General features: G+C 42.3%; 1 protein-coding gene and 23 non-coding genes across 24 annotated transcripts in view; 1 reads left to right on the top strand and 23 right to left on the bottom strand.

Moving 5' to 3' along the window:
* LOC137973917 (uncharacterized) overlaps positions 1 to 4,545 on the top strand; it is a 4,627-nt gene extending 82 nt beyond the window's left edge. The window contains exons 1-3 of the mRNA XM_068820816.1: positions 1 to 347; positions 2,108 to 2,176; positions 2,725 to 4,545. The exon at positions 1 to 347 is cut by the window's left edge and continues 82 nt beyond it. Of these exons, the coding sequence (XP_068676917.1) occupies positions 1 to 347; positions 2,108 to 2,176; positions 2,725 to 3,682 (1,374 nt within the window). The 3' untranslated portion in view covers positions 3,683 to 4,545. The remainder of the gene's footprint in view (positions 348 to 2,107; positions 2,177 to 2,724) is intronic.
* Positions 4,546 to 11,206: 6,661 nt separating this feature from the next.
* On the bottom strand, positions 11,207 to 11,308 carry Trnaf-gaa (transfer RNA phenylalanine (anticodon GAA)). The gene has a single exon. It is a non-coding gene; the product is annotated as a tRNA-Phe (tRNA).
* A 191-nt stretch (positions 11,309 to 11,499) lies between these two features.
* Trnaf-gaa (transfer RNA phenylalanine (anticodon GAA)) lies at positions 11,500 to 11,603 on the bottom strand. Its single transcript has one exon. It is a non-coding gene; the product is annotated as a tRNA-Phe (tRNA).
* Positions 11,604 to 11,790: 187 nt separating this feature from the next.
* Positions 11,791 to 11,893, bottom strand: Trnaf-gaa (transfer RNA phenylalanine (anticodon GAA)). The gene has a single exon. It is a non-coding gene; the product is annotated as a tRNA-Phe (tRNA).
* Positions 11,894 to 12,386: 493 nt separating this feature from the next.
* Positions 12,387 to 12,489, bottom strand: Trnaf-gaa (transfer RNA phenylalanine (anticodon GAA)). Its single transcript has one exon. It is a non-coding gene; the product is annotated as a tRNA-Phe (tRNA).
* Positions 12,490 to 12,693: 204 nt separating this feature from the next.
* Trnaf-gaa (transfer RNA phenylalanine (anticodon GAA)) lies at positions 12,694 to 12,796 on the bottom strand. Its single transcript has one exon. It is a non-coding gene; the product is annotated as a tRNA-Phe (tRNA).
* Positions 12,797 to 13,220: 424 nt separating this feature from the next.
* Positions 13,221 to 13,323, bottom strand: Trnaf-aaa (transfer RNA phenylalanine (anticodon AAA)). Its single transcript has one exon. It is a non-coding gene; the product is annotated as a tRNA-Phe (tRNA).
* A 188-nt stretch (positions 13,324 to 13,511) lies between these two features.
* On the bottom strand, positions 13,512 to 13,614 carry Trnaf-aaa (transfer RNA phenylalanine (anticodon AAA)). Its single transcript has one exon. It is a non-coding gene; the product is annotated as a tRNA-Phe (tRNA).
* Positions 13,615 to 13,802: 188 nt separating this feature from the next.
* Positions 13,803 to 13,906, bottom strand: Trnaf-gaa (transfer RNA phenylalanine (anticodon GAA)). The gene has a single exon. It is a non-coding gene; the product is annotated as a tRNA-Phe (tRNA).
* A 203-nt stretch (positions 13,907 to 14,109) lies between these two features.
* On the bottom strand, positions 14,110 to 14,212 carry Trnaf-gaa (transfer RNA phenylalanine (anticodon GAA)). The gene has a single exon. It is a non-coding gene; the product is annotated as a tRNA-Phe (tRNA).
* Positions 14,213 to 14,417: 205 nt separating this feature from the next.
* Trnaf-gaa (transfer RNA phenylalanine (anticodon GAA)) lies at positions 14,418 to 14,520 on the bottom strand. The gene has a single exon. It is a non-coding gene; the product is annotated as a tRNA-Phe (tRNA).
* A 203-nt stretch (positions 14,521 to 14,723) lies between these two features.
* Positions 14,724 to 14,826, bottom strand: Trnaf-gaa (transfer RNA phenylalanine (anticodon GAA)). The gene has a single exon. It is a non-coding gene; the product is annotated as a tRNA-Phe (tRNA).
* A 206-nt stretch (positions 14,827 to 15,032) lies between these two features.
* On the bottom strand, positions 15,033 to 15,134 carry Trnaf-gaa (transfer RNA phenylalanine (anticodon GAA)). Its single transcript has one exon. It is a non-coding gene; the product is annotated as a tRNA-Phe (tRNA).
* A 1,105-nt stretch (positions 15,135 to 16,239) lies between these two features.
* Positions 16,240 to 16,343, bottom strand: Trnaf-gaa (transfer RNA phenylalanine (anticodon GAA)). The gene has a single exon. It is a non-coding gene; the product is annotated as a tRNA-Phe (tRNA).
* A 203-nt stretch (positions 16,344 to 16,546) lies between these two features.
* Positions 16,547 to 16,649, bottom strand: Trnaf-gaa (transfer RNA phenylalanine (anticodon GAA)). Its single transcript has one exon. It is a non-coding gene; the product is annotated as a tRNA-Phe (tRNA).
* Positions 16,650 to 16,853: 204 nt separating this feature from the next.
* Positions 16,854 to 16,956, bottom strand: Trnaf-gaa (transfer RNA phenylalanine (anticodon GAA)). Its single transcript has one exon. It is a non-coding gene; the product is annotated as a tRNA-Phe (tRNA).
* A 745-nt stretch (positions 16,957 to 17,701) lies between these two features.
* Trnaf-gaa (transfer RNA phenylalanine (anticodon GAA)) lies at positions 17,702 to 17,804 on the bottom strand. Its single transcript has one exon. It is a non-coding gene; the product is annotated as a tRNA-Phe (tRNA).
* Positions 17,805 to 17,993: 189 nt separating this feature from the next.
* Positions 17,994 to 18,096, bottom strand: Trnaf-gaa (transfer RNA phenylalanine (anticodon GAA)). Its single transcript has one exon. It is a non-coding gene; the product is annotated as a tRNA-Phe (tRNA).
* A 204-nt stretch (positions 18,097 to 18,300) lies between these two features.
* Trnaf-gaa (transfer RNA phenylalanine (anticodon GAA)) lies at positions 18,301 to 18,404 on the bottom strand. Its single transcript has one exon. It is a non-coding gene; the product is annotated as a tRNA-Phe (tRNA).
* A 517-nt stretch (positions 18,405 to 18,921) lies between these two features.
* On the bottom strand, positions 18,922 to 19,024 carry Trnaf-gaa (transfer RNA phenylalanine (anticodon GAA)). Its single transcript has one exon. It is a non-coding gene; the product is annotated as a tRNA-Phe (tRNA).
* Positions 19,025 to 19,541: 517 nt separating this feature from the next.
* On the bottom strand, positions 19,542 to 19,644 carry Trnaf-gaa (transfer RNA phenylalanine (anticodon GAA)). Its single transcript has one exon. It is a non-coding gene; the product is annotated as a tRNA-Phe (tRNA).
* Positions 19,645 to 20,452: 808 nt separating this feature from the next.
* On the bottom strand, positions 20,453 to 20,555 carry Trnaf-gaa (transfer RNA phenylalanine (anticodon GAA)). The gene has a single exon. It is a non-coding gene; the product is annotated as a tRNA-Phe (tRNA).
* A 189-nt stretch (positions 20,556 to 20,744) lies between these two features.
* Trnaf-gaa (transfer RNA phenylalanine (anticodon GAA)) lies at positions 20,745 to 20,847 on the bottom strand. Its single transcript has one exon. It is a non-coding gene; the product is annotated as a tRNA-Phe (tRNA).
* A 732-nt stretch (positions 20,848 to 21,579) lies between these two features.
* Positions 21,580 to 21,682, bottom strand: Trnaf-gaa (transfer RNA phenylalanine (anticodon GAA)). Its single transcript has one exon. It is a non-coding gene; the product is annotated as a tRNA-Phe (tRNA).
* Positions 21,683 to 21,756: the final 74 nt, after the last annotated feature.

Here is a 21,756-nt window from a genome sequence, read left to right as displayed (position 1 = left end):
ACTGAAACTCGCTTGCTGTACGCTTGTAGTGAGAACTGTTTGTGTGTTTGTAGCAAAGCCTGGGGAAAAGATTTGCTTTGTGGTTGGACACCTTCAAATAAAAAACCAATCTCGAGAGCAAAGCCAGCGAAAACGCCGCCGTCGTTTGGCAACGCGAAGAAGGAAGGGAAATTGGCGATAAACGAATGTGGATTTGTTTTTCGACATTATGAGACAATGGGTCGCTACATTGAACAGTATCGAGAAAATCATAGTAGTGCTTGTTTGGAGAAAGAGGCCGAATGGACACCGGTGTTGGGATTTGATGTACCAGACCCTTATTTATTGCCCAAGATTGGTACCTCAAGGTGAGTTTATCGACAGAGCATTTTAATTGGTTGACGAACTTTCATAGTTTGTTCAAAGGCAACCATAAACAGCAAATTGTTCGAAGAAAATTCCCACGAAATAGTCAACACACAAATCGGGTTATATACCTTTTTATAGCTGCAACAACACATTGAAATTAAGATGAAACGCTTTTAATTAATGCTGCAGTTGTTGTCGAACAAGCCGGTTTTATGTTACATGTGCCTCGATTGAAGTGGACCTGAAGTTTGATCGAAGGACTGAGGAGGGTTTTCTCAACACATCAATACCCTTGGAATTGTGTCCAAGCCTGATGCAATGTCAGTGGCTACTAAAAAAATCCGATAGCCCAAAGAATATTTACAAAGCCGACAACAGATATATCATCTTATCTTGATCATATTTACTTTTCTCGTTTATTATTCTCAATGGGTGTTTTATATTGTTATTAAAAAAATATAAATTCCTCTTTTAAGAAAAACCTATTAAACCTATCGGTTTTTTTATTCGATTCTGTGGTTAGACATGTGCCCAAGGGTGGTCGATTGATAAAGAGAAAACGCAATACAAGTTGCACCAGCTCAAATTTATGTTGTTTCCATTTCCAATTTCTATATCCTAAACTTTTCTGGACGATCTTACTTGCTGTTATTCAACCAGAAAAAAGCACTGTCCATCACGGGAATTTCACAAACAAAAATGTCTTTTCTTGGCGAGCTTATTCAAAGATTCGAGCCAATTTGGTTTGTACAATTCTGAGGACGGACATGCTAACGCGAGGCAAAATATTGGCTGTTTTTTTCTAGCAAGCACGTAAATGCTTCCCTATATGTCCCAGGTTTACAGGAGCTTTTTTTGTTAGAAAACTAATGATTGACCATTCTATTTTGTTGCAAGAGGACTTGTAGCTACAATGGCTGTTAAGAAGGTCTATCAAATCATTCGACCAATGGCTCTAGAGTGGATGTTTATATATAATCGATTGCATGGAAAAATCTTTCTGATATTATGAAGTTGCTTGCCACTGGTTAATTGCGAACTATCTTTAAGTTATCATTCCTTAATCGCTTTTTAACGATTTCCTTATCTTAATTAAGAAATTTTTCTACGACGCATATTTTCACCGGTGATGACTTGATCATGTAATCATTATATTCCTAACTGATCTTTCCGACAGCAACCACATATCTCGGTAGGAATTTATTTAATTTTTTAAAAGAAAAATTAAAAAAGCGATCGCCAAATAGTATACGGTGTATGGGGTACAAGCTGGTCTGTCGCTTAGCCAATCAGAAAGCAGCGTTACGGTTTAGGGTGATACCAACAGCGAATACACAATGATGTTTGAACCTATCGGGTTCTCGTATTTGCAGCGTCTGTTATAAGGGCCCTCAAGGCGAGAATGTAAACCATAAAGAGTTTACGTACTGCTTAAAGAACACTAAACATTGCTTTGGCGCAATGGGAGAGATCAATCCTTCCCATTTTTCTCTCTGGTCATAGTCGGTCGGTATAATGGTATGTAACTAAAAACTAACGATTTTTTCGTCGTTGTATTTAAAGCCGAGAAAGATGCTCAGCGGAGGAAAGTGACTGTGGTATGAATATTCATACCTTTTTCACTCCGCGAGCCCCTTTAAAGCACCGTTTTTCTGACAGTTCAAAGGCGACCACAAATCCCTCATTTCCATGTCGCTTCTCGTTTCATGCAGACTAATTCATTTGCTAACTGAATGTCGTTTTTTCTTGTTTTCTTCAGCAATACGTTTGATCGAGTAAAGTTCATCGAGGCCATGTCTGATTACTTCAAAGTGGCCGCCTTGAGAAGGTACAATACTTTTCATTATTTCTTCATGTAACTTGTCCTTGTGCAGATGTAGGAGTCAGAACTGTCGCATTTTAATATGGTTACGTAGCTTGCCATATTAGTTATATCTGCTGCCGTAGATTTTCTTGGCACTTATTTTCTTTCCATTTCATCGTTGAGTTAAACGATCTTGAGTGAAGATTTTGTTGAGTGTCCAAGTATCATTAATTCAAGAAAAAGGTCAAGTTTTTCCTTAAGTGTTTCCCCAAGGCGTTCTCTCGTTAACTTTTCTGTTTAAATTGTATTACAATGTTTGTCTACTCGTCACTTGGTCTATCGCAAATAACCTTAGCTTATGTTTACGGTTCGTTTGTAGAGAATTTAATATTCTTTCCAGTGTTGCGTCTATGCAGTGCCTTGTGTTGTCTTGAATTCTAAGTATTAGTTTCTTGCGACTCGCTGTCGTTTATGGACTCTTAACAGTCAAATCTCTGTTGATTCCATCGAAAGGTCTCTACTATTCTATGGTCGAGTTTATTCTAACCGTTTTTCACTCATGTTTCTTAAAGTGATCTACAGAAGATTTGCCTCACTGGAAAAAGAGCAGCAAATGGCGATCACAAGACAGATTTGAGCAATGGCACCAAACTGGACAATCAAGGTCTACCGATAATTACAACCGCTTTTAACGGCAAGCATGTTTCAGGGAAACTCGAACAGAGGGAGACAATTATTTCCAAGGATAAAGAGAAAGAAATGAGAATCAGTGATGAAAAAAGTCGAAATGATCTCGTTCGAACAGCGCCTGCTCTGACAAAGGCGTCTGTACTTCCAACCGTGCCAGGAAAACCTAACTTGTCACACCAAATACAACAGAAACCTGTTGTAAACTCGGCAGGAAATCGATCAAAGGGTGCGGAATTGATAAGAAGGAATCAAAGAGAAAGGATTCGACTACCGAAATTTCAGTGGACAGAACGTCCCGTTAAAGATAAAAGAAATATAGAGAGAAGGTTTGACGCGAAAAAAGTGGAAAAGAAAGATGCAAAACAAACTGAGTTATTCTCAACCAGTGACAGTGATGACAACGTCGCTCGAAAATTAATTTCTCGAGGAAGTCTTCGTTTGGGTAGCAACGTGCAATCCCACAAATCATCACCAAAAAGGCAACTGTTTCAAGGTAACGTCAGTAAATGCGAAGTATACAGCTCGAATGCTCCGAATACTTCAGAAAGCCTCCAGAAACCCTGTCAAACGGGGACATGCATCCCAAACAAAACCACCTTCATTCAAATCTTTGGACAACAAACGGGCCCTCCGCCCAAAGTTGCAAGTAAAGCACGGTCCAAAGTTAATAGGAAAGAGGGTTCAAGGACAAAAGATAAATCGATGGCCAATCCTAACTTGCCTCTTCAATATCTAACCAAATTTGGCAGAACGAACTTTCATCATGTGCTTGAGGCCCGCTCGTTTAAGCCTGGAGGAAAAAAACTCGGGGCTACAGCTTTAGCTGATTTTCGTAGTTAGAGCATGCCCAACCCATCAAGGCGCCAAGTCAACACATGACAACACGGAATGCTTGTCTTTGTCTTGGAAACACTAGAGATTTAGACGTTAGCTCCCGCGAAGACTGTTTGCCTCTAAATCGTTTGCACAAATGCGCATGCGCGTTTTACTATAAAATCCTAACCTTGATAGGGCGGTTTTTAATTGATTAGCGAAACCCCTCAGTTGTTCTCCGCCACTGAGAAAAGCACAAGTTTTCCCGTGCTGTGTCTGCTTTGCGCGGTCTGTTTGGCTGACTTTGTTGTTTGCGCGCATCTTGTGAGTGGTTTTTGTTAACGGCACTCGAGCTCGGTTGAAACAGCATGCAGTCTTTCAAAAAATGTCTCCTCCCGGTCTTTTATTCACACGATATTTTCTCAGCGTCGGTCGATCTAGATTACAATATACTAGTACGTATAGAGTAGAAATAGAACTAAGAATGGCGTACTCTAGGTCTGTTTATTTAATTATAGCCGTAAAGCCTCATATGTAAATATGATTGATGATAGAGGCAATATATTATTGTGTAATATATTATCCTTAAGGCAAATAGTATTAACGGTACGTAATTACATAAGTTGAGGTGATAATGTTTTGTATACTAAAACATGACACTTTTTTCTTTACTTTCTTCTTGAAAACGGTGTTCTGAAGCTGTTGCCATGTGTGCCCCCCCCCCCCCGCCCCCCTGAAATCAGTGATAACGAAAATTTTAACTTTTAGGAAATTGTTTGCTCCAAGTATGTTTGTAACAAGAATGTTTTGAACACCGTGAATTTGGCCCAACTGCGGTGGGAATTAACCAACGTTGCCCTGATTTGTGCATAATAAACCTTAAAACTTTTTGTTCGTGGAAGAGCGCAGTTTATTTCAATCACACTTTTAGCGTCAAGTATATTTACCGCTGGGGGCACTAACAAGGGACACCGCGCATACAGAATCAAATCAAACCGCAGGTTGGTTTTTGAGGTCAGGGGAAAACTGGAGTACCCGCAACCTCGTTCCCAGGGTCTCTTTGTCGATGAGGAGAGAGACAATCAACGACAATGGAGACCCTGGGATCGAGGTTGGAGTACACAGAGAAAAACCTTTCGGAGCAGAGTAGAGCACCAACAAACTCAACACACATGGGGCACCAAGTCTGGGAGTTTAACCCGGGTCACATAGATTCCGAAAGTCCCCCAACCTTCCGTGCCTTAGTTTTTCGAGTACCACAATTCCCTCTGTATCTTGAGAACGAAGACGTCTTTTAAGTCGTCGTACTCCACAATCAATTTGCTTTTTTGTTAGTTTGAAGACATGTTAGAAGACCAGCCTATCAAAACAATTAATTAAGCGGATGGCAGTTTCGTAAATGGCTTTTTGGGACCTTCGAGAAACGGGACCTGGGCGATTCGGGAAAGGCTAGGATTCGAGCGATTCTTTGAAATCCCGAAACTTATCGGGCGAATATTTCGGGTGTCATAAAACGCTCCGTATTTGCAAAAGGAAATCGTTTACGGTTTCATGTCATGAAAGGTTGGTGCAATTCTTGCTTTTTCTCTAGTCTTGCAAACACGTTTAGATATACAGTTTTCACAATAAACAGATATTAGTTTCACAAAGTACTTTTCGGGTTCGAAAAGTTTCCGGATTGTTGCCGGAGAAACAGGCTCCGGGGCCAAGTCATTCAAAAGCAGAAATTTACTGTAATGAGGCGCTCCCAGGGGGGTCCTTGTTCCCTTTAAATATTTGCTTGTGTTCCTTTGTTCCCCAAATTACTTTCAAACTTGTTCCCGACAGCTTTTTGATCTCTAAAATTGTTTTAAATATAGCCCATTTCCGAGTTGCTGCATGCCTCAATTTCAAAGCGAGTCCTGGTGCACAACCATTCAAATGGAAATGAGTTGCGAATTGTTATGCAAATCAAACTTATTTCCCTTACAATAGTTGAGCACCAAGAATCACTTCGAAACCGAGACAAACAGCAACTCGGAAATGGCCCATTGTTTTGGGTTCCCTTGTCCCCTAAAATATTTTGACATTGTTCTCCTCTTCCCCAGTTCAAACTAACCATGTTCTCTTTTTCCCAAAAACCCTGGTATTTAATCGCAGATATTACTGCACAGGTAGCCCAAGCTCTAGTAACGTTCATATGATTTTTGTGATGTCTCGTAATGCATTCTTGAACGTCATGATCAGTTACGCAATGGCGTAAATCTTGTTAAGGGTTTGTATGGGAATTTACAAACGCGTTTAGAACATGAATAGAACAAAAATGCCTTGCCTTGTCTTCTCGCTACCTTATCAGTGTTACAGTTTTGTGGCGTACTTTGGCCATTTCAGCGCGATTCAAGAGGGTTTTAGGGTCGCCCTTTTTCTCACTCTATATACCGAAAAAACCCGTATATAAGAACCTAGTGATTTAAGAACCTAAAGGCTGAAATTTGGCATTTGAATATCCAAAAATATAAGAGCATGTTTAGCCTAACAATGAAAAATTGGTTCTTATACAAAAAAAAAACCACTCCAATTTTGATGGTCAAAATTCTGGATTTTTTCATTCTGTGAGAAACCTCTGACAAAACGTTATTGTGTATGTTATTGTTTAGCAAACAAGGCAAGCATTCTTGTTGTTGAAAATACAAGTGCTGAGACATTTCGTATTTGGTAGTACAATATATTTCTGCCAATGGTTACACTAGGACAACCTCTGAAAAATAAGAACCTATGAATAACCTAATCAGCCTGAATTGAGAAAAACTACCGCCTAAAATATAAGAACCTGTTCAGCCTGACCTCGAAAATTCTAGGTTCTTATATTAGTTGAATGAGTTTAAGAGCGTTTAAACTTTGCTTCAACAAATATTTATAGCGGTTATCAGTCACACGCGCCCCTAAACGACATTTTTTCATATTTCGAAACTGGGTAAAATTTAGGTGGACGTCAATCAGATGTTCCTATGACGAATTCAACTGCCGCCAAGAGAACAGGACTATTGTCATGGAAACATGTGATTGACGTGCACCTAAATTTTAGTTTCGAAATATGTAAAAATGTCGTTGAGGAGCGCATGTGACTGATAACTTGGCGCAGTAACAATTCTTTTGTTATCGCGAACGTCGAATGAAGTCGAGGCCGTTTGCCCGCCTCTGTCAACATTGTTGGGTATGCGCATGCGCATTAATCGATCTCTCAATGACGTATCCATGTGTCCGTATTCATGGTAAAAGGTACGTAGTAACAACCTGGGAATGAATATCGGGCCTCTCGTGGAACTTTTTGAATCAAATGTTGATGACGTGTTGAAACGGTTTGCTCACCGCAGCAATCATCATCGTTCAACATCCTTCAACTAAAATCAAACAGATATTGAAGCAAATGTTCAAGCCGTTAAGCACAAAGAAAACAAAAGTCTCCGCTTACGAGCCAGAAGACCCATCAGGCTGGCGCTTATCTCCGATTTCCATAGCGTGAGGCGACTAGGAGTATTTCTACTCCCCCTTGGATGGGATGCTAGTCCATCGCAGGGTTACCCCCAGCATTTCGCCGGTACCCATTTATACACCTGGGTGGAGAGAGGCACCATGAGAGTAAAGTGTCTTGCCCAAGAACACAACGCAATGTCCCCGGCCAGGACCCGAACCTGGACCACTCGATCCGGAGTCGAGCACTCTAACCATGAGGCCACCGTGCCTCCCACAAGGTAAGGCATTTTTGTTCGATCAAGAGATTATGAATCTCTTGGTTCGATTTACGTTCTTTATTTTCGACTATAAAACAAGTTCGTAAATTCCCATACAAACCTTACAATTTACGCCATTGGGTAACTGATCGTAACACTCAAATTTTTACAACGTGAAATTACAAAGGTCAGATAAACGTTCCTAGAACTGGGGCTGCCTGTGCTGTTTATACCAACTCGAAGGTTGAGTTTGCCGGTCAAAAAAGGCTTAACAATCAATGAAACTTAAGCTAAGGAAAAACAACAGTCTATGTCAAAAATTAGAAACCCATTTTGATCAATTAATAAACTACGGTTTAAATTTCCAGTAAATTCAGGTTTAACTTTAATCTTTTACGTACCAATATCGCATGTATGTTTCGAAAATAGCGATACTACTTTCAATATTTGCTTCTAGTTAAACTTAAAACAAAACGTTATGATAGTGTGTTCAGAGTACCGACTGACTGGCATGACAGCCATCACACCACAAAATTCGGAAGATGAATCCCGCGGAATTTTCTTCACATTATACCATCCTTTGACAAGAAAACACGAAAGACCAGTTTTTTGCTATGAGGATAACAGCGAAAAAAAACACTAATTTGTCGCGAATTTTCTGTAAAAAAAACTTGTTCAGAAATCGAAAATCTACATTAACAGCAGGGCTACTCCTTTCTATCTGGCTAGAAATCGTCTTCTCGCCTTTTCCTACGGCCGCGCTTCAGGCATTTGATGAGGCCAAGTCTCGTGCTTCTCAAGTTGTCTCGTTAATGCCCAAAAAGAATTCCGGGTAATTCTCCCATTCCATGGCAAGGGAAGACCACCGATACTCAGTTCATAGATTTTGTATAATAAGTGACGAGCCACCCAGTCCTACCAGCAAATGTTTGAACAAGAGAGAAAAACATAGTACCTCCGGACGTCGCGCCACAAACGACTCATTCCGGGATTTTGGCCCGCGCGATCGCTTTTGGACGCAGTTGGCCCTTCGCCGCTTTCAGATACCGGGAAACCCACAGCGCCAGTGCTCACTGTTCGGGGGAACACATAACACGGGAAAACACAAAACGCTGTGAAACTGACCTTCCTCCCAGTACGGCATCGAAGGAGAGAAATGTCGGCCCCTAAACCATATGAGACAGATCCAACTCCTACTCACAGCTCCAAACCGCCCTTGTCAATATAGCGTAAGAATAAGATGGCTTATATATTCAAGAGAAAAGTCATTTTATCTGTCATACGGTAAGCACTGGAGTCGCAGATTACAAAGTGTACGCATGCGCCCTCCTAAAGGTAACATACATACAGTCATAAGCTTTTTCCCAATAACTACAGGAGCTAATATCTTCGAGACATTACATTTACAGCTAAAATACATAGCATATACAGATACCTACTAAATACATAATATTTAAAGATATATTCATTAAAAAGAAAAGCCGTTATACAAAATGCGGCCCTGGATTCTCTTTTAAAACCAGTAAACTCATAGGTACGGATAAAATCTGGTAGCGCATTCCGCAACTTAGATGATACGTAAGAAGAAAGAGAACTAAGACCATAACTGGTTGTTCCAGGTTTATTGAGGAACAGAATGTAATTTCCGCGAAGATCAGGCATAAGAAGGGGACGGGAGAGAAAACGTATTTTTTCCATATAAGACAAAACAAAACAACAACACACCCTTTTATCAAGCAATACGAGGAAATTTTGAATGTGCTTATTGCATAGAGATATCGAGCTTGACTTTCGTAGTAAGAGGACAGGTAATCTGCAAATATAAATATCGTTATTCTCTTATTTACATTATTATACCGTTTCTTTGACACGAGAATTAAAGCGAAATGAAAGCGCAACTTTGTCGCGAATTTTCTATGATAAAAACTTGTTCAGAAATCCAAAATCTACGTTAACAGCACACACCAGGCCTACTCCTGAGTATCTGGCTAGAAATCATTTCCTCTGGCCGCGCTTTAGCCATTCGATGAGGGCCAGTCTCGTGCTTCTTAAGTTGCCTCGCTCATGCCCAAAAAGAATTCTGGGTAATTCTGCCATTCCATGACAAGGGAAGACTCCCGTTTCTCATTTCATAGTTTTTTTCATAAGTGTTGGGCCACCCAGTCCTACCAGCAAAATAACGCATCGATTGAAGGTTTTAGCTTTCAAAACTTGCCCAGATTGTGTCAGTAGGTCCTGGAATTCGTCCACAGAAAGGCCAGAGAGACAACTTCACTCGTGAACCGCCATGTTTACAACAAAGCATTTTGGGCGTCCCAGTCTGCGTGAAATCATCTCTCGCCTCTGTCTGAGACAAGACCAGACACGCACGGTTCTTACGTTTCGTTTATGCCTTGAAAATCAACTGAAATGTCAATTGCTGGTGCAAAAAAAAAAAAAATAATAATAAACAAAAAAACCCCAGCATGTTAATTTTTTTTGGTAGGCTAGGTATCGAAGAGCCAGAACATTTGTGCATGCGCTGACGGAATGTTTGAACAAGAAAGAAAAACGCAGTACCTCCAGACACCGGCGCTGGAGCGTCGTACCAAACGAGTCATCCCGGGATTTCGGCCCGTGCGATCGCTTTTGGACGCAGTTGGCCCTTCGCTGCTTTCTGCTACCGACCTTGCCTCCCGGTACGGCATTGAGGGAGAGATATGTCGGCCCCTAAACCATATGTGACAAATCCCACGGCTACCCACAGCTCCAAACCGCCGTTGTCAATTTAGCGTAAGAATAAGATGGCTTATATATTCAAGAGAAAAGTCATTTTATCTGTCATATGGTAAGCACTGGAGTCGCAGATTACAAAGTGTACGCATGCGCCTTCCTAAAGGTAACATACATACAGTCATAAGCTATTAAAACTGGGTTTGTCACCAGGTGGATCCATTAAGAAATAAAAAAAATATAAATATATGTTACTGTGGTTTTTGAAATATAAATTATGTACAATAAAAAACGTTTTCCGACGTTTCGTTTGTATTCAACAACCTTCATCAGGGAAAGTGAAAGATAAAATTTACACGATCGAAAGCTAAGATATAAACCAAAGCGCTAATTAAAAATTCTAAAGTTAGTGTCATTTTTTCTTTTCTGCAATAGTCAAATGCAAGTACTCCTTGGGGAGTAGTGCTCCATCGTCTCGGTTGAGGGCGTCTTTAGCACAGTTTATTTCCCAAGCCTCAAGAATTTTCCTTTGTCGCCAGTTATTGTTAGTTCTAAGAATAGTGGCCTCATTCCAAGCGATGTCATGGTTTGTTTTTATAACGTGGTCCGCAAGTGCTGATTTTTCTTTTTGTAGCCGTGCGACGGCCTTTAGATGCTCGCCTTTTCAAGTTGTAAATTTTCTTTGCGTTTCTCCGACGTAATTCTTGCTACAAACTGCGCAAGGAATGTCATACATGAGATCTCAAATTTCTTCTTTGCCCATTTCGTCTTTCAGCTTTGGAAATATCTGGCCAATTGTCTTGTAGGATTTAAAAGTCACTTGTGCAATCTTTCTCTTCCGACTCTGCACCATTCGAGCCCTCTGTATTTTGAACAGGGACCTTCAGATCTTCAGTCTGACGCTCTCCCAACTGAGCTATCTCGGCAAGATGACAAGGAGCGGAAATGACGCCCATGTTAATGACACTGGGCTATAGAAGAGGCTGTCCGTCCAATGCGTTGGAAAAGAGGATGCGATTGATAGAGAGTTCTCAGGCTATTTGCGCTTGTGGCGATTTCCTTTGGGATAATTTTGAAGGAAACTTTAAAAACTTCAGAACCTTGAAGATGAGGAATTAGCAAAAATTAGTGCCGAGACCGGGATTAATCAGAGCTCATTCGAGCCCTCCGTATTTGAACCAGGGACCTTCAGATCTTCAGTCTGACGCTCTCCCAACTGAGCTATCTCGGCAAGATACAAGGAGCGGAAATGACGGCCAAGTTAATCACACTAGGCTAAAAGAAGAGGCTGGTCCGTCGAATGCGTTGGAAAAGAGGAAGCCATTAAAAGAAAACTTCACAAGCTATTGCATTTGGGAGTATTTTTGAAGGAAAATTTGAAAAAACTTCAGACCCGATCGATGAGGAATGAGCAAAAATTATTGCCGAGACCCGGGATTAATCAGAGCTCATTCGAGCCCTCTGTATTTTGAACCAGGGACCTTCAGATCTTCAGTCTGACGCTCTCCAAACTGAGCTATCTCGGCAAGATGACAAGGAGCGGAAATGACGGCCATGTTAATCACACTAGGCTAAAGAAGAGGCTGTCCGTCGAATGCGTTGGAAAAGAGGAAGCCATTCATACAGACTTCCCAAGCTATTTGCCTTTGGGATATTTTAAAGGAAAATTTAAAAAACTTCAGAACCCGATAGGTAGGAATGAGGAAAAATTATTGCCGAAACCCGGGATTAATCAGAGCTCATTCGAACCCTCCGTATTTGAACCAGGGACCTTCAGATCTTCAGTCTGACACTCTCCCAACTGAGCTATCTCGGCAAGATGACAAGGAGCGGAAATGAGGGCCATTTTAATCACACTGGGAATAAAGAAGAGGCTGTCCGACCAATGCGTTTGAAAAGAGGAAGCGATTGATAGAGAGTTGTCAGGCTATTTGCGCTTGTGGCGATTTCCTTTTGGATATTTTGAGAGAAACTTTAAAAAAACTTAAATCCTAAAAATGAAGAATGAGCGAGAATTATTGCCGAGGTTCGGGATTAATCAGAGCTCATTAGACCCCTCCGTCTTTGAAACAGGGACCTTCAGATCTTCAGTCTGACGCTCTCCCAACTGAGGTATCTCGGGAAAATGACGGCCATGTTAATCACACTGTGCTAAAGAACAGGCTGTCCGTCCAATGGGTTGGAAAAGAGGAAGCGATTGATAGAGAGTTCTCAGGCTATTTCTGCTTGTGGCGATTTCCTTTTGGATAATTTTGAAGGAAAGTTTAAAAAACTTAGATCCCGAAAGATAAGGAATGAGCAAAAATTATTGCCGAGACCCGGGATTAATCAGAGCTCATTCGAGCCCTCCGTATTTGAACCAGGGACCTTCAGATCTTCAGTCTGACGCTCTCCCAACTGAGCTATCTCGACAAGATGAAAAGGAGCGGAAATGACGGCCATGTTAATCACACTGGGCTAAAGAAGAGGCTGTCCGTCCAATGCGTTGGAAAAGAGGAAGCGATTGATAGAGAGTTCTCAGGCTATTTGCGCAATTGGCCATTTTCTTAGGTATGATTTTGAAGGAAAATTTTAAAAAGTTTAAAACCCAAAAGATGAGGAATGAGCAAAAATTATTGCCGAGACCCGGGATTAATCAGAGCTCATTCGAGCCCTCCGTCTTTGAACCAGGGACCTTCAGATCTTCAGTCTGACGCTCTCCCAACTGAGGTATCTCGGCAGATGACAACGAGTGGAAATGACGGCCATGTTAATCACACTAGGCTAAAGAAGAGGCTGTCCGTCCAATGCGTTGGAAAAGAGGAAGCGATTGATAGAGAGTTCTCAGGCTATTTGCGCTTGTGGCGATTTCCTTTGGGATAATTTTGAAGGAAACTTTAAAAAACTTCAGAACCTTGAAGATGAGGAATTAGCAAAAATTAGTGCTGAGGTATCTCGGCAAGATGACAAGGAGTGGAAATGACGGCCATGTTAATCACACTGGGCTAAAGAAGAGGCTGTCCGTCCAATGCGTTGGAAAAGAGGAAGCGATTGATAGAGAGTTCTCAGGCTATTTGCGCTTGTGGCGATTTCCTTTGGGATAATTTTGAAGGAAACTTTGAAAAACTTCAGAACCCGATAGATGAGGAATAAGGAAAAATTATTGCCGAGACCCGGGATTAATCAGAGCTCATTCGAGCCCTCCGTCTTTGAACCAGGGACCTTCAGATCTTTAGTCTGACGCTCTCCCAACTGAGGTATCTCGGCAAAATGACGGCCATGTTAATCACACTGGGCTAAAGAAGAGGCTGTCCATCCAATCTGTTGGAAAAGAGGAAGCGATTGATAGAGAGTTCTCAGGCTATTTGCGCAAGTGGCCATTTTCTTTGGGATGATTTTGAAGGAAAATTTTAAAAAGTTTAAAACCCAAAAGATGAGGAATGAGGAAAAATTATTGCCGAGACCCGGGATTAATCAGAGCTCATTCGAGCCCTCCGTCTTTGAACCAGGGACCTTCAGATCTTTAGTCTGACGCTCTCCCAACTGAGGTATCTCGGCAAAATGACGGCCATGTTAATCACACTGGGCTAAAGAAGAGGCTGTCCATCCAATGCGTTGGAAAAGAGGAAGGGATTGATAGAGAGTTCTCAGGCTATTTGCGCTTGTGGCGATTTCCTTTGGGATAATTTTGAAGGAAACTTTAAAAAACTTCAGAACCTTGAAGATGAGGAATTAGCAAAAATTAGTGCCGAGACCCGGGATTAATCAGAGCTCATTCGAGCCCTCCGTATTTTGAACCAGGGACCTTCAGATCTTCAGTCTGACGCTCTCCCAACTGAGCTATCTCGGCAAGATGACAAGGAGCGGAAATGACGGCCATGTTAATCACACTGTGCTAAAGAAGAGGCTGCCGTCCAATGGGTTGGAAAAGAGGAAGCGATTGATAGAGAGTTCTCAGGCTATTTCTGCTTGTGGCGATTTCCTTTTGGATAATTTTGAAGGAAGTTTTTAAAAAACTTAGATCCCGAAAGATAAGGAATGAGCAAAAATTATTGCCGAGACCCGGGATTAATCACAGCTCATTCGAGCCCTCCGTCTTTGAACCAGGGACCTTCAGATCTTCAGTCTGACGCTCTCCCAACTGAGCTATCTCGGCAAGATGACAAGGAGTGGAAATGACGGCCATGTTAATCACACTGTGCTAAAGAAGAGGCTGTCCGTCCAATGGGTGGAAAAAGAGGAAGCGATTGATAGAGAGTTCTCAGGCTATTTCTGCTTGTGGCGATTTCCTTTTGGATAGTTTTGAAAGGAAAGTTTAAAAAAACTTAGATCCCGAAAGATAAGGAATGAGCAAAAATTATTGCCGAGACCCGGGATTAATCACAGCTCATTCGAGCCCTCCGTCTTTGAACCAGGGACCTTCAGATCTTCAGTCTGACGCTCTCCCAACTGAGCTATCTCGGCAAGATGACAAGGAGTGGAAATGACGGCCATGTTAATCACACTGGGCTAAAGAAGAGGCTGTCCGTCCAATGCGTTGGAAAAGAGGGAGCGATTGATAGAGAGTTCTCAGGCTATTTGCGCTTGTGGCGATTTCCTTTGGGATAATTTGAAGGAAACTTTAAAAAACTTCAGAACCTTGAAGATGAGGAATTAGCAAAAATTAGTGCCGAGACCCGGGATTAATCAGAGCTCATTCGAGCCCTCCGTATTTGAACCAGGGACCTTCAGATCTTCAGTCTGACGCTCTCCCAACTGAGCTATCTCGGCAAGATGACAAGGAGCGGGAAATGACGGCCATGTTAATCACACTGGGCTAAAGAAGAGGCTGTCCGTCCAATGCGTTGGAAAAGAGGAAGCGATTGATAGAGAGTTCTCAGGCTATTTGCGCAATTGGCCATTTTTCTTAGGGATGATTTGAAGGAAAATGTGTAAAAAGTTTAAAACCCAAAAGTGAGGAATGAGCAAAAAATTATTGCCGAGACCCGGGATTAATCAGAGCTCATTCGAGCCCTCCGTCTTGAACCAGGGACCTTCAGATCTTCAGTCTGACGCTCTCCCAACTGAGCTATCTCGGCAAGATGACAAGAGTGGAAATGACGGCCATGTTAATCACACTGGGCTAAAGAAGAGGCTGTCCGTTCAAATCGCTTGGAAAAGAGAAGCGATTGATAGAGAGTTTCAGGCTATTTGCGCTGTGGCGATTTTCCTTGGGATAATTTGAAGGAAACTTTAAAAAACTTCAGAAAATTGAAGATGAGGAGATGAGCAAAATTAGTGCCGACCCGGGATTAATCAGAGCTCATTCGAGCCCCTCCGTCTTTGAACCAGGGACCTTCAGATCTTCAGTCTGACGCTCTCCCAACTGAGCTATTCGGCAGATGACACAGGAGCGGAATGACGGCCATGTTAATCACACTAGGCTAAAGAAGAGGCTGTCCGAACCAATGCGTTTGAAAAGAGGAAGCGATTGATAGAGAGTGTCAGGCTATTTGCGCTTGTGGCGATTTCCTTTTGGATAATTTTGAGAGAAACTTTAACAAACTAGATCCTAAAAGATGAAGAATGCGTGAAAATTATTGCCGAGGTTCGGGATTAATCAGAGCTCATTCGACCCCTCAGTCTTTGAAACAGGGACCTTGAGATCTTTAGTCTGACGCTCTCCCACTGAGCTAATCTCGGAGAAGCGGAAACGAAGGCCATGTTAATCACACTTGGATAAAGACGAGGCTGTCCGACCAATGCGTTTGAAAAGAGGAAGCGATTGATAGAGAGTTGTCAGGCTATTTGCGCTTGTGGCGATTTTCTTTTGGATAATTTTGACAGAAACTTTAAAAAACTTAGATCGTGAAAGATGAAGAATGAGCGAAAATTATTGCCGAGGTTCGGGATTAATCAGAGCTCATTCGACCCCTCCGTCTTTAAAACAGGGACCTTTAGATTCTTAGCCTGACGCTCTCCCAACTGACCCATCTCGGCAAGATGAGAAAGAGCGGAAATGAGAGCCATGTTAATCACACTGGGCTAAAGAAGAGGCTGTCCGTCGAATGCGTTGCAAAAGAGGAAGCGATTGATAGAGAGTTCTCAGGCTATTTGCGCAAGTGGCCATTTTCTTTGGGATGATTTTGAAGGAAAATATTAAAAAGTTTAAAACCCAAAAGATGAAGAATGAGTAAAAATTATTGCCGAGACCCGGGATTAATCAGAGCTCATTCGAGCCCTCCGTCTTTGAACCAGGGAAACTTCAGATCTTCAGTCTGACGCTCTCCCAACTGAGGTATCTCGGCAAGATGACAAGGAGCGGAAATGACGGCCATGTTAATCCACTGGGCTAAAGAAGAGGCTGTCCGTCCATGCGTTGGAAAAGAGGAAGCGATTGATAGAGAGTTCTCAGGCTATTTGCGCTTGTGGCGATTTCCTTTGGGATAATTTTGAAGGAAACTTTAAAAAACTTCAGAACCTTGAAGATGAGGAATGAGCAAAAAATTATTGCCGAGACCCGGGATTAATCAGAGCTCATTCGAGCCCTCCGTCTTTGAACCAGGGACCTTCAGATCTTCAGTCTGACGCTCTCCCAACTGAGCTATCTCGGCAAGATGGACAAGGAGCGGAAATGACGGCCATGTTAATCACACTGTGCTAAAGAAGAGGCTGTCCGTCCAATGGGTTGGAAAAGAGGAAGCGATTGATAGAGAGTTCTCAGGCTATTCTGCTTGTGGCGATTTCCTTTTGGATAATTTTGAAGGAAAAATTAAAAAAATTAGATCCCGAAAGATGAGGAATGAGGAAAAATTTATTGCCGAGACCTGGGATTAATCAGAGCTCATTCGAGCCCTCCGTATTTGAACTAGGGACCTCAGATCTTCAGTCTGACGCTCTTCCAAACTGAGCTATCTCGGCAAGACAAGAAGGAGCGGGAAATGACGGCCATGTTAATCACACTGGGCTAAAGAAGAGGCTGTCCGTCCAATGCGTTGGAAAAGAGGAAGCGATTGATAGAGAGTTCTCAGGCTATTTGCGCAAAAGGGCCATTTTCTTAGGGATGATTTTGAAGGAAAATTTTAAAAAGTTTAAAACCCAAAAGATGAGGAATGAGGAAAAATTATTCGCCGAGACCCGGGATTAATCAGAGCTCATTCGAGCCCCCCGTCTTTGAACCAGGGACCTTCAGATCTCTCAGTCTGACGCTCTCCCAACTGAGCCAATGCGTTGGAAAAGAGGAAGGGATTGATAGAGAGTTCTCAGGCTATTTGCGCTTGTGACGATTTCCTTTGGGATAATTTTGAAGGAAACTTGAAAAAACTTCAGAAACCTTGAAGATGAGGAATTAGCAAAAATTAGTGCCGAGACCCGGGATTAATCAGAGCTCATTTCGAGCCCTCCGTATTTGAACCAGGGACCTTCCGATCTTTCAGTCTGACGCTCTCCCAACTGAGCTATCTCAGCAAGATGACAAGGAGCGGAAATGACGGCCATGTTAATCACACTGTGCTAAAGAAGAGGCTGTCCGTCCAATGCGTGGAAAGGAGGAAGCGATTGATAGAGAGTTTCAGGCTATTTCCGCTTGTGGCGATTTCCTTTTGGATAATTTTGAGGAAAGTTTAAAAAATTAGATCCCGAAAGATGAGGAATTAGCAAAAATTATTGCCGAGACCCGGGATTAATCAGAGCTCATTCGAGCCCTCCGTCTTTGAACCAGGGACCTTCAGATCTTCAGTCTGACGCTCTCCCAACTGAGCTATCTCGGCAAGATGAGAAGGAGCGGAAATAAGAGCCATGTTAATCACACTGGGCTAAAAAAGAAACTGTCCGTCGAATGTGTTGGAAAAGAGGAAGCCATTGAAAGAGACTTCACAAGCTATTTGCCTTTGGGATATTTTTGAAGGAAAATTTGAAAAACTTCAGAACCCGATCGATGAGGAATGAGCAAAAATTATTGCCGAGACCCGGGATTAATCAGAGCTCATTCGAGCCCTCCGTCTTTGAACCAGGGACCCCCAGATCTTCAGTCTGACACTCTCCCAACTGAGCTATCTCGGCAAGATGACAAGGAGCGGAAATGACGGCCATATTAATCACACTGTGCTAAAGAAGAGGCTGTCCGTCCAATGCGTTGGAAAAGAAGAAGCGATTGATAGAGAGTTCTCAGGCTATTTGCGCAAGTGGCCATTTTCTTTGGAATGATTTTGAAGGAAAATTTTAAAAAGTTTAAAACCCAAAAGATGAGGAATGAGCAAAAATTATTGCCGAGACCCGGGATTAATCAGAGCTCATTCGAGCCCTCCGTCTTTGAACCACGGACCTTCAGATCTTCAGTCTGACGCTCTCCCAAACTGAGCTATCTCGGCAAGATGACAAGGAGCGGAAATGACGGCCATCTTAATCACACTGGCCTAAAGAAGAGGCTGTCCGTCCATTGCGTTAAAAAAGAGGAAGGGATTGATAGAGAGTTCTTAGGCTATTTGCGCTTGTGGCGATTTCCTTTGGGATAATTTTGAAGGAAACTTTAAAAACTTAGATCCTCCTGAAAGATGAAGAATGAGCGAAAATTATTGCCGAGGTTCGGGATTAATCAGAGCTCATTCGACCCCCTCCGTCTTTGAACACAGGGACCTTCAGATCTTCAGTCTGACGCTCTCCCAACTGAGCTATCTCGTTAAGATGACAAGGAGCGGAAATGACGGCCATGTTAATCACACTGTGCTAAAGAAGAGGCTGTCCGTCCAATGCGTTGGAAAAGAGGAAGCGATTGATAGAGAGTTCTCAGGCTATTTGCGCAAGTGGCCATTTTCTTTGGGATGATTTTGAAGGGAAAATTTTAAAAAGTTTAAAAACCCAAAAGATGAGGAATGAGCAAAAAATTATTGCCGAGACCCGGAATTAATCAGAGCTCATTCGAGCCCTCCGTCTTTGAACCAGGGACCTTCAGATCTTCAGTCTGACGCTCTCCCAACTGAGCTATCTCGGCAAGATGACAAGGGAGCGGAAATGACGGCCATTCTTAATCACACTGGGCTAAAGAAGAGGCTGTCCGTCCATTGGCGTTAAAAAAGAGGAAGGGATTGATAGAGAGTTCTTAGGCTATTTGCGCTTGGTGGCGATTTTCCTTTGGGATAATTTTGAAGGAAACTTTAAAAAACTTTAGATCCTGAAAGATGAAGAATGAGCGAAAATTATTGCCGAGGTTCGGGATTAATCAGAGCTCATTCGACACCTCCGTCTTTGAAACAGGGACCTTTCAGATCTTCAGTCTGACGCTCTTTCCAACTGAGCTATCTCGGCAAGATGACAAGGAGCGGAAATGACGGCCATGTTAATCACACTGTGCTAAAGAAGATGCTGTCCGTCCAATGCGTTGGAACAGAGGAAGCGATTGATAGAGAGTTTTCAGGCTATTTTCCGCTTGTGGCGATTTCCTTTTGGATAATTTTGAAGAAAGTTTAAAAAACTTAGATCCCGAAAGATGAGGAATGAGCAAAAATTACTGCCGAGACCCGGGATTAATCAGAGCTCATTCGAGCCCTCCGTCTTTGAACCAGGGACCTTCAGATCTTCAGTCTGACGCTCTCCCAACTGAGCTATCTCGGCAAGATGACAAGGAGCGGAAATGACGGCCATGTTAATCACACTAGGCTAAAGAAGAGGCTGTCCGACCAATGCGTTTGAAAAGAGGAAGCGATTGATAGAGAGTTGTCAGGCTATTTGCGCTTGTGGCGATTTCCTTTTGGATAATTTTGAGAGAAACTTTAAAAAACTTAGATCCTAAAAGATGAAGAATGCGTGAAAATTATTGCCGAGGTTCGGGATTAATCAGAGCTCATTCGACCCCTCCGTCTTTGAAACAGGGACCTTCAGATCTTTAGTCTGACGCTCTCTCAACTGAGCTATCTCGGCAAGAAGCGGAAACGAAGGCCATGTTAATCACACTTGGATAAAGAAGAGGCTGTCCGACCAATGCGTTTGAAAAGAGGAAGCGATTGATAGAGAGTTGTCAGGCTATTTGCGCTTGTGGCGATTTTCTTTTGGATAATTTTGAGAGAAACTTGAAAAAACTTAGATCGTGAAAGATGAAGAATGAGCGAAAATTATTGCCGAGGTTCGGGATTAATCAGAGCTCATTCGACCCCTCTGTCTTTGAAACAGGGACCTTTAGATTCTTAACCTGACGCTCTCCCAACTGAGCCATCTCGGCAAGATGAGAAGGAGCGGAAATGAGAGCCATGTTAATCACACTGGGCTAAAAAAGAAACTGTCCGTCGAATGTGTTGGAAAAGAGGAAGCCATTAAAAGAGAGTTCTTAGGCTATTTGCGCTTGTGACGATTTCCTTTGGGATAAATTTGAAGGAAACTTTAAAAAACTTCAGAACCCGATAGATGAGGAATGAGCAAAAATTATTGCCGAGACCCGGGATTAATCAGAGCTCATTCGAGCCCTCCGTCTTTAAACCAGGGACCTTCAGATCTTCAGTCTGACGCTCTCCCAACTGAGCCATCTCGGCAAGATGAGAAGGAGCGGAAATAAGAGCCATGTTAATCACACTGGGCTAAAAAAGAAACTGTCCGTCGAATGTGTTGGAAAAGAGGAAGCCATTGAAAGAGACTTCACAAGCTATTTGCCTTTGGGATATTTTTGAAGGAAAATTTGAAAAACTTCAGAACCCGATCGATGAGGAATGAGCAAAAATTATTGCTGAGACCCGGGATTAATCAGAGCTCATTCGAGCCCTCCGTCTTTGAACCAGGGACCCTCAGATCTTCAGTCTGACACTCTCCCAACTGAGCTATCTCGGCAAGATGACAAGGAGCGGAAATGACGGCCATGTTAATCACACTGTGCTAAAGAAGAGGCTGTCCGTCCAATGCGTTGGAAAAGAGGAAGCGATTGATAGAGAGTTCTCAGGCTATTTGCGCAAGTGGCCATTTTCTTTGGGATGATTTTGAAGGAAAATTTTAAAAAGTTTAAAACCCAAAAGATGAGGAATGAGCAAAAATTATTGCCGAGACCCGGGATTAATCAGAGCTCATTCGAGCCCTCCGTCTTTGAACCAGGGACTTCAAAAAAAGAAAGAAAGTAAATCAGGTAAAGAAATAAATAAATTGAATATAATAAAAATAAAGTTAAATAAATAGGTATACACATACATTCACAGATATTAGCTAGCATTTACATAGATAGAGCAAGAACCTACAAGAAGACGTGAAACATAAGGAAGTAATGAATAATGATAGCTAGGGTGTGATTAATGATGACTAGTAATTTTTGAGATTAACGTTGAGACATCAACATAATCATCCTCATCACCAGGCACCGGAAGTAAAAATTGGTGAATTTTGTTTTTAAAAGGTTTCGATGTCTTAATGTTTGCAAATGACTCAAGATAAAAAGGTTTTTTCCTAAGTTTGCGCAAGTCAGGTAGAGAGTTCTCAGGCTATTTGCGCAAGTGGCCATTTTCTTTGGGATGATTTTGAAGGAAAATTTTAAAAAGTTTAAAACCCAAAAGATGAGGAATGAGCAAAAACTATTGCCGAGACCCGGGATTAATCAGAGCTCATTCGAGCCCTCCGTCTTTGAACCAGGGACCTTCAGATCTTCAGTCTGACGCTCTCCCAACTGAGCTATCTCGGCAAGATGACAAGGAGCGGAAATGACGGCCATCTTAATCACACTGGGCTAAAGAAGAGGCTGTCCGTCCATTGCGT

Source organism: Montipora foliosa, chromosome 1, assembly GCF_036669935.1.
Source record: "Montipora foliosa isolate CH-2021 chromosome 1, ASM3666993v2, whole genome shotgun sequence".
NCBI lineage: Eukaryota > Metazoa > Cnidaria > Anthozoa > Scleractinia > Acroporidae > Montipora > Montipora foliosa.
The sequence above is the reverse complement of the archived record's forward strand: the minus strand, read 5'-3'. Positions and strand labels throughout refer to the sequence as shown.